The sequence below is a fragment of the Mobula hypostoma genome, chromosome 4 (genome assembly GCF_963921235.1).
Source record: "Mobula hypostoma chromosome 4, sMobHyp1.1, whole genome shotgun sequence".
Classification (NCBI taxonomy): Eukaryota; Metazoa; Chordata; class Chondrichthyes; order Myliobatiformes; family Myliobatidae; genus Mobula; species Mobula hypostoma.
In genome coordinates this window covers 115,697,904-115,712,703 of record NC_086100.1, presented here as the reverse complement: position 1 = coordinate 115,712,703, position 14,800 = coordinate 115,697,904, and the positions used below count along the sequence as shown (strand labels likewise).

At 39.0% G+C, this 14,800-nt stretch overlaps 1 protein-coding gene across 5 annotated transcripts in view; it reads right to left on the bottom strand.

Annotated features, from left to right (window-relative positions):
* The window catches only part of rapgef2b (Rap guanine nucleotide exchange factor 2b), a 393,855-nt gene that overhangs the window by 215,742 nt on the left and 163,313 nt on the right, over positions 1-14,800 (bottom strand). For all 5 annotated transcript variants that reach the window (XM_063046413.1, XM_063046414.1, XM_063046416.1 and 2 more), the window contains exons 5-6: positions 6,221-6,296; positions 2,459-2,626 (exon numbers count right to left, since the gene is read on the bottom strand). In XM_063046413.1, the coding sequence (XP_062902483.1) occupies positions 2,459-2,626; positions 6,221-6,296 (244 nt within the window). The remainder of the gene's footprint in view (positions 1-2,458; positions 2,627-6,220; positions 6,297-14,800) is intronic.

Genomic DNA, 14,800 nt, shown 5'->3' with positions numbered 1-14,800 from the left:
GAATCGTAGCATTATGAAATGATAACACTGACACTACTAGAACTCCTTTTTCATGGGAGCACCTCACATCTCAAATTAAACAGTTCATCAATGAAACTACATAGCTACCAAACGCTATTGTTCTTTCACAAAAAAATACAAATATGCAAGAAACTTTAAATCCAAAAAAAGTGAAAAGACTTTGAAAAATAGGTGTTTGATTTGAAACAACTAAATACTTTTGCAGCTGAAACCACCTTTGTAATTTAATCAGGAAAGAAGAAAATATAAATGAAGTTTGCAGATGCTGGAAATCCAAAGCAACAAAATGCTGGAGGAACCTTACAGGTCAAGCAGCATCTACAGTGGTTCTAGAAAGTTTGTGAGCCCTGTAAAATTCTCTCTATTTCTGCATGACCTAAATAGTGATCAGATCTTCACACAAGTCCTAAAACTAGATAAAGAGAACCCAATTAGATAACAAACACAAAAAAAATTATACAGTCGGCCCTCCTTATCTGTGAGGGAATGGTTCCGAGACACCCCCCCACCCCCCGCGGATACCAAAAAACACGGATGCTCAAGTCCCTTATTTAACCCATCTCAGTGTGGGTGGACTTTAGGACCCAGGGCAGCACAGGACCCGCCGCCCTCAGAGTTTCTGTTCCGTTGACTTATAATACCTAATACAATGTAAATGCTACGTAGATAGTTGTTATACTGTATTGTTTAGGGAATAATGACAAGAAAAAAAATCTGTAACATGTTCAGTACAGACACAACCATCGTAGCTCTTCTGGGAACGCTGATGCCGCCTCGGCATCAACCGATGCCAATTCTCCCGTGATCTTTAAGTTCTTGAGGCTGTAGCGCTTTACATAGCCAGCCAGCCATCTCTAGTACTAACACTTCTACGAATTTCAGCTTCTTTCTGCTTTATTGTACGAATGCTCGATTCGTTCTTACCGACCCCACGGCTCACTTCAGAATGCGACATGCCACTTTTCAAAAGATCCAATATTTCTAATTTCTCGGCGAGAGAGAGCACATTACACTCTCTCTTAGCCATTGAGGAATTGCTCTGACCACATAATTGCTTTTTAGGAGCCATTTTTTCACAGAAACAAAGTAGCGAATGAACGAGACGCAAGGCGAACAATGCTCGAACAACAAGTGCTGGAGAGAGAACTTCCGGGTTTTCCAGATTTGCGGTTGGTTGAATTCGCACGTGCGGAACTCGCAGATAAGGAGGGCCAACTGTAACTTGTTTATTTATTTATTTGAGGAAAAATATCCTGTATGTATTTGTTGGAAAAAGTATATGAACCTCTGGGGTAATACCTTCTACAAAAGCTATTTGGAGTCAAGTGTTCCAATCAATGAGATGAGGTTGGAGGTGTGACTCCAAATAGCTTTGGCAGAAGGCAATACCCCAGAGCCTAACATACTTTGTCCAAAAAATGTGTAATATTGGATCATTATTCCCAATAAATAAATGAACAAGAATGATGGGGTTTTTTTTGTGTTAGTCATTTAATTGGGTCATTATCTAGTTTTAGGACTTGCATGAAAATCTGATCACAACTTAATCATGTTTATGCAGAAATAGAAAAAACTCAACAGGGTTCACGAACTTTCTAGCACCACTGTATGGAAATGATTAAATACACCATCTCAAACACCAGGCACACAACTTAAAGCAGACTTAGCAACTATTTGGCATGGTAAAATGTTTGCAAAGTTCTGCAAGTATTTATAATACAAGAACTAATTATTTCAGCCCAGCAGCTTCCACACACTTTTATATCTTATACTCACGGATATATGATCTGCAACTAACAGACATAAAAAGTGATTTATTACTTTAATAACTTACAAATAAGTTACTCTGGGTCCTTGCTAAAACTTTTTTGTAAATCAAATTTCTCCAAACTCTCTGATACCACATTGGATGTTTTGAAGCACATCAACTCTGTTTTGTAACTAGTAAGGTAAGAATCTGAGTTCATTTGGCAAAGACTGGCACATTTCACTCTACACCTACACTGACTTTGTCAAAAGGCAACAGCTTCTACTTCAATATATAGTTCCATGGGAGTCAGCAACAGCCTACTCATTTTTCCTAAATGAATCAGGCACTTGAAAGATATCTAAAGACAATACAACACAACCAAGTCAACTCTCACCCCATCTGAAATCCAGGGACTTTTTACTTCAGTAATACTAATTCTGCCAGGGATTACCAAACTCAAAGCACACACAAGACTTGAATTTGATAAAGATTTGATGTTTGTCTCATCAAGTTAGATTTCTACACAGATGTCAAACCTGATTGAGTTTTGTAACAAGCAATAATGTTACAGTACCTTAAACAGATTTTTTAAAATTAAATATTTTGACTGCAAATTACAGGATCCATTACTGTTTATTCATGGCCAATAAAAAGATCTAGTGAATAAAATTAATCAAAAATACTCACTGTATGATATCCTCTTGGTAAAGGTGGTTTTCCTACAGGATAAGGATCCACAGTATCAATGATTGTTTGCCGCTCTCCTTTCTGGTTAATTTTTTTAAATCGCCTACGAGATTGTCTGTGAGAAGCCTGTCGTTGAAAATATTCCTCATTTTCATCCATGTAGTCCACCTTTAAAGCAAATAAACATACTTTATTAAAGGATTATGTTAGTTTTCAGAAGAATTCAACACTTGATTTCTGGAATTGCTGGTGAATATGCTGAATCTACGGTGAATAAATAAATGGAGCAGTAACAACATTAATATTTTGATCTGTGTTAGGGGAATCCAGAACAGCTCACAGCAAGTATTGCCAAGCTTCAAAGAAAATAGGATGAAAAGCCCATTATATTATTATGTACTCAGAAGTTTCCTTCTACAGATTCCATAAATATTTTTGAAGTTCTGCTCTATACTCTCTATTTTCCTCCTCTGTTGTACATCTTCCAGAATGCTGGACAATGCATTTTTAATGCCAAGAGCAAAGTGGAAAAAACAATATTCCTTTGACAGTGGACTATATTTCATTTGACAATCTGTATCAAGTACTTTCCAGCCCACAACTTTGAGATTTTGCAGCTAACACTGCATTTATAGCAAAAGAGGTTAGATGACCAGGTGCAGCCATTGCTTTGCACCACAAATATCTTTTCAGTCTAAAGAACTACAACTGCAGGAGTGAACATGAAACAATTTTCCAGTCAAGGTACTGGTGTTTCCATATCAGACTGTGATACAGCCAGCCAATATACTCTCCACTACACATCTATAAAAGTTTGTCAACGTTTTGGATGTCATACCAAATCTTCGTAAACTCCTAAAGAAGTAAAGGCATTGCCATACTTATTTCGCAATTGCACTTATGTACTGGGCCCAGGAAAGGTCCTCTGAAATTATATCAAGGAATTTAATGTAGCTGACCACCACCACCTCTGATCCTCTGATGAGAACCAGCTCAAGGACCTCTGGTTTCCTTCTCCTGAAGTCAACAATCAGCTTCTTAGTCTTGCTGACATTGAGTAAGAGGTTGTTGCTGTGACCAATGTCCTTAAGCAGAAAATTCTACAATTAAGTAATGGATATGGCCCAGTTCATCACGTATAAAGCCTTCCCCACCATTGAGCACATCTACAGTACCTATAAAAAGTACTCACCGCACCCCCCCCGGGAAGTTTTCATGTTTTATTGTTTTACAACATTGAATCACAGTGGATTTAGTTTGGCTTTTTTGACACTGATCAACAGAAATAACTCTTTTGTGTCAAAGTGGAAACAGTTATCTACAGTGATCTAAATTAATTACAAATAAAAAACACAAAATAATCAATTGCCTCAGTATTCACCTCCCTTCATTATGATACACCAAATCATCACTAGTGCAGTCAATTGCTTTTAGAAGTCATATTGCTAATTAAATGGTGATCACTGTGCAACCATGATGTTTCAATTGATTGTAGCAAAAATACACCTGTGTCTGGAGGGTCCAACCACTGCTGAATCAGTATCCTGGCAAAAACTACACCATGAAGACAAAAGAATACTCCAAGCACAAGTCAGGAGATGGATACAAGAAAATTTCCAAGTCACTGAATATCCTTGGAGGACAGTTAAATCAATCATCAAGAAATGGAAAGAATATGGCATAGCTGTAAATCTGCCTAGAGCTGGTCGTCCTCAAAAACTGACTAAAGAGAGAGGCCACCAAGAGACCCATGACAACTCTAGACGAGTTACAAGCTTCAGTGGCTGAGATGGGACAGACTGCGCATACAATAACTGTTGCCTGGGTGCTTCACCAGTCACAACTTTATGGGTGAGTGGCAAAGGGAAAGCCACTGTTGAAAAAAACTCACATGAAATCGCAGCTGCTTTGCCAGAAGGCATGTGGGAGGCTCTAAAGTCAGCTGGAAGACCTTTCTATGGTCTGATGAAACCCAGATTGAGCCTTTTGACCATTAGACTAAATGCTAATTTTGGCATAAGCCGAACACTGCACATCAAAACAACACCATCCATACCATGAAGCATGGTGGTGGTTGCAGCATGCCGTGGGGATGCTTCACTGAAGCAGGCCCTGGAAGTGTTGTGAAGGTGGAGGGTAAAATGAATGCAGCAAAACACAGTAAAATTACAGAGAAAAACCTGATGTAGTCTGCAAGGGAACTACAGCCTGGGAGAAGATTTGTTTTCCAGCCAGACAATGAGCCCAAGCATAAAGCCAAAGCTACACAGAAGCGGCTTAAAAACAACGAAGTTAATGTCCTGGAGTAGCCAAGTCAGAGTCCAGACCTCAAACCAATTGCGAATTTGTAGCTAGACTTGAAAAGGGCTGTTAACTCACAATCCCCATGCAATCTGACAGAGCTTGAGCAGTTTTGTAGAGAAGAATGAGGAAAAATTGCAGTGTCCAGATGAGCAGCAAAGCTGATAGAGACCTATCCCCAGACTCAAGGCTGTAATCACTGCCAAAGGTGCATCTACTAAATACTGACTTGAGGAGGTGAATACTTATGCAATCAATTATTTTGTGTTTTATAATTGTAATTAATTTAGATCACTTTGGAGAGATCTGATTTCACTTTGACACAAAAGAGTCCTTTCTATTGATCAGTGTCAAAAAAAGCCAATTAAATCCACTGTGATTCAATGATGTAAAACAATAAAACATGAAAACTTCGAAGGGGGTGAATACCTTTTATAGGCACTATATGAAAGTGAAGATATAATGCTGAGGCTTTATAAGGCATTGGTCAGAACGCATGAGGTATTGAAAGTGTTTTGGTCCTTATCTAAGAAAAGATGTGCTGGCATTGGACAAGTTCCAGAGGATGTACATGAGGATGATTCTGGGAATGAAAGGATTAAAGTGTAAGGAGGGTTAATGACCCTGAGCCTGTACTCGCTGGTGTTTAGAACAATGGGGGGAGGGGAGAGAGAATCTCATTGAAACCAATCAAATATTGACGCGAAAGAGTCTTTTTCTGTTGGTCAGCATCAAAAAAAGCCAAATTGAATCCATTGTGATTCAATAATGTAAAACAATAAAACATGAAATGTTCCCAGGGGGAGGGGGTGAATACTTTTGATAGGCAACAGTGTTGTTGCAGGAAAGCAGCATCCATCATCAGTGACCCAACCACCCAGGCCATGCTCTCTTCTTGCTGCTGTCATCAGGAAGAAGGTACAGGAGCCTCAGGACTCTCACCACCTGGTTCAGGAACAGTTAACACTCTTCAGCCATCAGGCTCTCGAACCAGAGGGGATAACTTCACCGGCCCCATCAATGAAAAGTTCCCATAACCTATGGACTCACTTTCAAGGACTCTTCATCTCATGTTCTTGCTGTTTGTTGCTTGCTTATTCATTTATTTATTTATTATTTCTTTATTTTTGTATTTGCAGTTTGTTGTCTTTTGCATACTGGTTGAACACCCAATTGGTGTGGTCTTTCATGGACTCTACCATGATTAATATTCCATAATTGATTTATTGAACATTCCCACAAGAAAGTGAATCTCTGGATTGTATATGTTGACACATATGTACTTTGATAATAAATTCACTTTGAACTTGGAATATGGAGCACTTGGGCTGAAGTATCACAATTGCTGTTAACAGATCAGCACTCTGCAGGACGACATAACATGGGTTATTGATGTATAATAATGACTACACGTTACAAACTCATCATTGGCTGAAATTAGTATTAAAAGACGCAGCTCACCACAATCATTTCTGAAGGCTCCAATACTATACATTCACAGCCACGCCTGAAACTTCCTGCAGATCGTTTGCCAAAGCTGGAAGCAAGCAATATATTAAGAATTAAGCAACTGTACAGAACAATACTACATGAAGAGAAAACTTAACATTTACAAAGTATTCCTGCACAGCTACAAAAGCTAGAAATCTGAAATAAAAATAGAAAACAGTGAAAATTCTCAATCAATTAGGCATCACCTGTGGAAAGGGCGAAAAAAAGTTAATATTTCAAGACACTGACTTTTCATCAGACTGGGAACAAGTTAAAACATTTTTAATGTAGCGTAGTGGTTAGCACAACACTTTCCACTACCAGCAACCAATTTTCAATTTCTGCCGCTGCCTGGAAGGAGTTTGTATGTTCTCCCCGTGACCACGTGGGTTTCCTCCAGGTGTTCCGATTTCCTCCCACATTCCAAAGACGTACTGATTGGTAATTAATTGGTCATTGTAAATTGTTCCATAGTAAGGCTAGGATTAAATTGGGTGGGGGGGAATCACTGGGCAGCGGGGCTGAAAGGTGTGGAAAGGCCTATTCCATAATGCAAGTCAATATAAAAATAAATAAATAAATGCTTTACAATTTAAAGCCAAAAAGGGCAGGAGAGAACCATGACATTGTTGTAGCTCATCATTATTCATGCTCAATGGCATGTGCTCAGCCATTTCAAACACCTACAATGCAATGGACCAGGAAGGAAAGGAACTTCAATTTCCTAACAGTAGGATCATGTAGACTTATTAGCAGTGCAGTAAAACAAATATAGCATTGGCCACTTCTTCACAAGTGTGCTGTACCAGCCAACGGCATATTTTCATCTCTGGAAGCTATTACTAAACAGATTTTCCTCTGCATTTCACATCTGCAGGGGCCATTCCTTGTATGACATGGTGGTTCACTTCACTTTTCAGATCAGGCTACTCCTCCCTTCCCACCAAAGACCCCAAACACTCCTAACTGTAGCAACCAAAACACTCATTTCAGTTTAATATAATGTATAATTGCTCATAATATGTTTTCTTCAAGACTGGGGAAATCAATGCAGATGGATAACTGACTGTAACACCTTGAGTCATTCTACCTGGTGACCCTAACCTCTCAGTCATTCCTTATTTCAACACTCGCTCCTATTCCCATTTAAACTTCTCTGTCATGACACTCATCCTGTAACTATGCACTGCAAACTGAACACAGAGCTGAACAATTTCACATCATCAGGTTTACCAACTGTTTGATTTTATATTTCTGGTATTAAAATAGTTTCATTCTGTAGTTTCATATAATATACCAAACCATGCTGAGGAATCTTGGTAATTCCTGCTCAAGCTGCTGCATTTAAACTCAGGAAGTTTAGGACCCCCTTGTAAACAATGAAATCCCAAACATGCTGGCCAAATTCCACTGACAATTTCCCAACAGTGCTCCAACACTATAATTTATATGGAGTACAAACTTGCTGAATTTCCCACCATCACAACCATCGCCTCATTCACCTGAACCAAGAAAAACAATAGCAATGGAGCAATACTGTTACACAATATACATTTTTGAATCACAGCAGATTCCATTTAATTGGAACATCAGTTAACCAGGTCAGCCATCTATTTGGATTAACTGCTAGGGAACAAAAACTAATCAAGAAAATTACCGAGATTCCCTTTGTTTATTGGGACGCTATGCACTTAATTGGGACAAAAGACTGTTGCCGAACAGTTTCCAACAAGCATCATACATGTGTAGCCTTCAGACACTATACTGCACATAGAGCAAGTAGCTTTTAAATAGCATCAGTTGTATGTGTTTGTGTTCAAAGAGCAGTGATTTTTTTCCACTGATAGTTGGCAAGAAATAAGCAGTAAAACAATTCAGAGCAAATTTCCTCACTGTGGTTTCAAGCATTCAGGCTTGGAGATGCCAGAAATGGCTGGAAGTGAACATAAAACAATTTCACTACTTCAACGTTAGACACAATGAAAAATTTGAAGGTGGTGACAATAATCTTGAATGTTAGAATGAAAATGAAGATTTGGAGAACGCTATCACTGAAAATTGTATGAAGGCAGTCCATTATCTACACAAGGTGCCTGTGCTGATTGTGTTCATCTACAGTTAATTAAAAGAACTGGATGAATTCCTCTGTCAATATTAGGAACAAATCTAGAGTTTTATAGTACTTCAGTGGTATTGATAGCGTTCTAATTTGTTTTGTAATTCATTAAAATACACAAATTGTTATTCAGTTAAATGGTAGTACATCTTTTTTATATGTTTATAGCTATTTCCATGAAATTTTGGCTAAGTGGTACAAAATGCACTGGTCCCAATGTGTCCCAATTAACCAGAATCCATTATGTTTTTGTTTGTTTTACTTTTACTTATAAAATGTCTTAAATTAATACTTTTAAATATTTTCATTTTCTAGGTAATTCAGTAAATATTAATGCTTTTTGATTGCTGAAGGTCAATGAGAATGGTTTTATCATTTATCGAAGATTATACCACCATTTCATGGGCCATACGTGCTCTGGCCATGCCAAATAAGATGCAGCTAAGACCTTACCACAACACAGAGCCTCGCAATTTCAAATCAGCCCAGCACCTACTAACTAGTCTTGCCTGAAAGCTAATGGCAGGAAGACCAGGTGTAACGTTTTTCCATACCACTCCCTTCTTCATTGTACGGTCAACCACTTCGGTATTTAAACTCTCCCGCCATCTCCTATATGATTTACCTCAAAGTCTGATAGATGAGCAAGCTATCAAGTGGGCTTCTTTCCTCTTTGTGATGTGGAGTTCTTCAGTGCTGTGAGAACTGCTTCCATCCAGGCAAATGATGAGTAATCCAAGACACAAGATTTACACCTTGCAAACAGTAAAAATACCTTGGGGTTTCAGGAAGCAAGTAATTTGCCAAAAGATGCCCAGAGTATAATTCTCTTTAGAGTACCAAGTCAATGGTGACTCTTCACCTCTCACTAGATGTTGATGTTGGGCAATTCAAAGGTAATGCCACTGATTGTCAAGCATAGTCGGAAGGTTCTCTCTTGCCATCAATGCCTGGCACCTCCCTGTTGTACACGCCACTTATTAGTCCCTGCCAGAATGTTGTCAAAGAACTGCTGTATGTACTTCATTTTCTGAGGAACTGTAAACATTGTAAATCATGAGTGAACCTTCTCACTTTTGACCTTGGAATAGATGGAAGATCAATGAAACAACAGCTAAAAATAAATGGACCTAGCTTGTTGCCCTCAGGAACTCCTGCAGAAATGTCCTGTGGCTGGGATGGTTTCTAACAATCAGAATTATCTTCCTTTTTGCAACACATACAAAGGACTGCTTTCAAGGACTAACTTTCAAAGAACTCATTAAACTCATACTCTCAATATTATTTTTATTTGTACAGCTTGTCTTCTGTTATACTTTGGTTGTCTGTCAGACTATGTCTGTTTACGTAGCTTTTTGTAAAATCCTATTATATTTCTTTTTCCTGTAAATGCCTGCAAGATAATGACCCTCAAGGTAGTATATGGGATCATATACTTACTTCAACATAAAATTTACTTCGAACTTTAATTTGCCGCATATTACAAAGGCAATAAAACTTGGTTCATTTCTGACACCTCCCCACCCCTTTCTTGATCTTTCTGTCTCCACCTCTGGAAACAAACTGTTAGAACAATCAGAATCCGCTCTATCCATTAAAAAAAAGGAGCAGAGCGAAGTTATGATGGCGCTAAACGGTGACTCTAAACGGTGCATCTTCAGAAACAGCTCTAATTCCTTCTTTGATATCTCTTTTTTTCCTTTTCAAGGTTCTTTTCCTGACCTGGAGTTACACTCTGACTTCGGTTCTTTGCGGGAATGGGAGCCGCCCTCAGGGCCGCAGGGATGGCAGCTTTTGGATATCCCAAGGACGCGGCCTGAAAGACTAGCGCGCCTTCAGGATGCTGGATTTTTGTGGCTCTGGAGATAGGCTGATTCAAGGCCGGTGCCCTGCCTGAGGCTTTACAAGAGAACAAGGAGCATGGGAGCAGCAGGTTAGCTGCCGTGGGTTGTGCATCCAGAGACCTAAGCTCTCTGGGTGCAGAGCTCGGAAAAAGTGACGCAACAAACTTTTAGCATCATAAATCAGCAAGTTGTTTGTTATGTCTCCCCTCTCAGCGTGAAACAGGGACACCTCTTTTTCCCTTATTAGTGAGAGAGAGAGCCTGTGGCATGTCGAATTGCCGGGTGAACGAGTAGTCTTTGGGGTACTGCATGTCTATCTTTATTGATGCTTTGCTGCATGCATATTTTGATGTTTGTAAAGAAAGAGTTTTAGGATGTACAGTGTATATATTTCTCTGACATTAACTGTACCTATTGAAAAGCAGAACTTCCCAGTGGCCAAACATTTTAATTCCTATTCCAACATGTTGGTCTATGGCCTCCTTTTGTGCCATGATGAGGCTACCCTCAGGGTGGAGGAGTAACACCTTATATCCCTTCCTCTCCAGACCTGAAACGTTAACTGTTTATTTATGTTTATAGATGTTGCCTGACCTGCTAACTTCCTCCAGCATTTTGCGTTGGATTTCCAGCATCTGCAGAAATCCTCATTAATAAAACTTAACATTCTTCAAATAGCTATGTTAAGGCATTTGGTCTCACCCCATTAGAGAAGTTCCTTTTTCTATGCTACCCATGCTTCCTCCACTCTCTCTGCTTTTGAAAAAGAAAACAAATTATTTTTCCCAATTCTGATCAAGTGTTCTGGATCTGTAATGTTAAATTTTTCCCTTTCCACAAATTGTTGGGCATTTCCAGCATTTTTTATTTTTATTTCAAGAATCAGCTACTCAGAAATAAAATGAAGGTCATATGATAGAAAGAGAGGAAGAAGTTTGTTTTATGCAGATAGAACTCAGCCTGCATGGATAGCTAAAAGAAAATAAATCAGGGCTTTCAATAAGAAACTATTTTTTAGGACTACGGAAAAAAGAGCAGAAGAATGGATTTGAGAAGCATGCTCTACATCATGGCAGCATGGACCTAATGATTGAATGGCCTTTCATTGAAACAGTTATGATTCAGATGCACTGTTCTCCAGTGGTCAGTCACGTTCTTCGATAGATTTACAACATCACAAATAATCTCTATTTCAACTGAATCTATTTCATTGTTATTCATGGAAATTGGATAGAGGTGATAGCAGACATTGTATTATAAAACTCATTTTTAAATCTATGTATGTCATTTTAGCAGTCAAAAAGTAAATTAAAAATTAATGCAACTTCATTATATTTCCAATACTCTCAGTATTTTCATCATGTTGAAAAACTATTTCCCCAAAGATGTTAAAAGTTGTCATTCTACAAATATTCAAAGTATCAGAATAAAGCTAATCTCACTTGTGCAATAAGCAATGCACATGTAACATATCCTGCACTCACAACATGAGCATCAAACTTATAATGTTTGTTTTAAAGAGCAAGCCCTTTGATGGTGGGGTTTGGGGGAATCTGCATGAGGATGCTGCGCCACAGCTGTTTTGTTTATTCTAGTCACACTCCGCTTCTTCTCTTCTTAGACAGTTGGTTGATCAAGGATTGTTGACTTTGTGGCTTCTGAAGTAGCCAAAGGAGGAACCACATTCAGCGGAGTAAGTCCTTGTGACAAGGCAGCTGGATAGGCAGTTCATGATGTACTCTTCCTGCCACTTAAATAGAGTTGCTGCATACTTTCACTTCACAGACATGAGGTTCTCAATATCATCCTGAATTTCTCCTTCATTTTGTGTGTTCATGTGCCAGGAGGTAAGGATGTTGCATTTTTTCTTCATAGGGTTGTTAGTACAAATTTGAATCTTCTCCCTTGCCTGCCTGGCAACAGTTGGCCATAATAGAACTTCAAATACAGCAACCTTTTCAGGAATGTGGTGTCAGTATGCAAATCAACCCAATATAGCCAACAGTGTAATTATGGCCACAATGCAAGTTACACTGGCATGGGAAAGGACACTGATGTGGGTTCACTTATCCTTCCACTAAATTAAAAAAATTTTTGAGGCAGTGCTGATACTAACTTGCATTTGCTTTGAGCTGCCTGGTATAAAAAGTCCAGGTCTCTGAAGCACACAAGGGCAGAGATCACTGTTGGCTGGCAAGTACGAGTTCTGAAAAATCTTCAAATTCCCTTTTCATTGACAAACCAAACGAGAGCACTGAAGGCTATGGGGAATTTCACCAGTGATGTTTGCCTTTATTCAGGGGTCACTTCTAAGATACAGGAAGTACTCCAAACCTTCTAGCACTTATAGTGACCTTGATTGTCACTGGCAACAGGTTGGTGGAGGACCTTTATCATGACAATGTGAGGTTCATGCTTTTGAAAACAATTCACATGCAGCTTGGAGCTCTACTACCAAAAACATACAAATACAATTATCATTTGGACATGCAGTTCAGGTACCAAGATTTAGCTGCATTCCTGCAAGAAATTTGATGGACGCAAGGTGCAATGTGCAACAGGAAATTCCAAAGGCATCACTGTTGAGAAATATTTATGAATTTTAAACTACAAGGGCAGAACAGCACTAGCTTCAAATTAGGGACAGGAATCTTGGCTGCTAATTCCTCACATTTACTCTGTTTCAAAATTACACACCTAATTGTAATCCAAAGCAAGTCATATGACAATCCAAAAATGCTACAACTGTGGCCTACAAAATAGATTTTTTAAACTTCCTCTGATTTTATCCTAATTAGCAGATATTCTGAACTAGAAGTTAATAAATTTGAACAGTCTGCTATAACAATTGAGAAAATTTTTGCTATTACTAATGAAATAGTGGATTAGATACATAAATTGATGCATTTTGCAATTTTACATATCTATTTTTCGTCTGCCAATTACCTGAATATTTTTCACATTTAGTCATCTTTCATCCAGAATTATCTCAATACAATTCTTTAATTGAAGGATTATACTGATATGGGGTACTACCCATTCTTCCCAAAGAGTAAAATTGAATACACATTTTCAATAAATTAGCCATACAAAATTCTTTATAACAGACATCAATTCCAATATTATTGTGAACCTTGTACCTCATTCTTGATTTACATCAAATCAGCCTACTAATGTGAAGAATTGTAGTCTATATACTTGAATGCTACCTGCTGAAATACTTCAAAAGAGATGGAAGAGAGGGTAGGGTGATTGCCTTTTTCTTGAGGGAGGGTTATAAAAGCAGCTTAGAGGCATAATACAGCATATTAAAAGATCCTTCAGCCTATCTAGCCCATCAAACTGTTATCTTGCCTCATCCTGTCAACCCCTAACTGAACAATAACTCTCCATACCACTTAAGGGGATATTGTTGGGAGATCATCCAGTGAGGCTACATGGTAGAATTTATTTTTTTTTTAAAAGAGTGGGGGGGGGGGTATAGTCACTTTGATGGGATTCTATTATGGACCTTCCAAATACTCAGCAGAAATTAGAGATGATGAGTAGGGAGCTTACAGATGGCTGTAAGAATAATAGGGTAATATTAGTAGAGAATATTAACTTCCCTGATATTGACTGGGTTCCGTCTGGTGCAAAGGGCTTGAATGGTGTGGAATGTGTTAAATTTTATCCAAGAAAGCTTCCTTAATCAATAGAGGGCATAGCATGTCAATAAGCTGAAGTGAGTGTAAAGAAAATTTAAGAGAATGGTTCCTAGAGTCAAAACCCTAAGTTACAGAGAGAGAATGAGCACATTAGGACCCTATTCCTCAGAAAGTAGAAGACTGAGAGGTGACCCTTTTGAGGTGTATCGAATCATGCTACATGCTACGTCGACTCAGGCCTAGGGGGCCGGCATCGGGCACAAAGACAGACTCTCCACTTCTCCCTCTCCCTCATCAGTGTGTTCAGTTCATCTACATTAGCTGTGCCACTATCTTCTACGAGCGTGTTGACCATAGTCTTGGGAGGGCGCCCAGGGTTCATCCTCCTGTGCTTGGGCTCCCATATGATGACTAGGCTGGCAGGTAGCTTGGTGTGGCGTAGACAGGGCCCCGCTAGTTGCAGTCTTCTCGCCTCAATTTTAGTGAGCATCGGTAGGTTGTTATAGAGCTCAACGTTCGTCATGTGCTGTTGCCAACTCACGTCAAGAGCCATCCGGAGCATTCGTGTATAGCAACCATCTAGAGACTTTCACATCGTCTTGGTGAGTGTCCACATCTCACATCCGTACGTGAGAATGGACTCAATGACCTCTATGAAAATCCTCTTTTTAAGCCCTCTGGTCAGGTTTGACTTCCAGATTTCCTTCATGTCATTCATAGCCCTCCATGCCAGCATCTTCCATATCTTTATGTCCTTCTCGGAACTCATCATTCTTGACCCGAGGTACTTGTAGTCAAAGACTTTCTTAATGTTATCATTCTCTACGGTCTTGAGAGTACCTTCGTCACAGTTAAACACCATGTACTCAAATCATGAGGGACAGAAACAGGGTAGATTTTCACATCTTTTTCCCCCAGAAAAAAAAGGAATCAAAAATTAGAC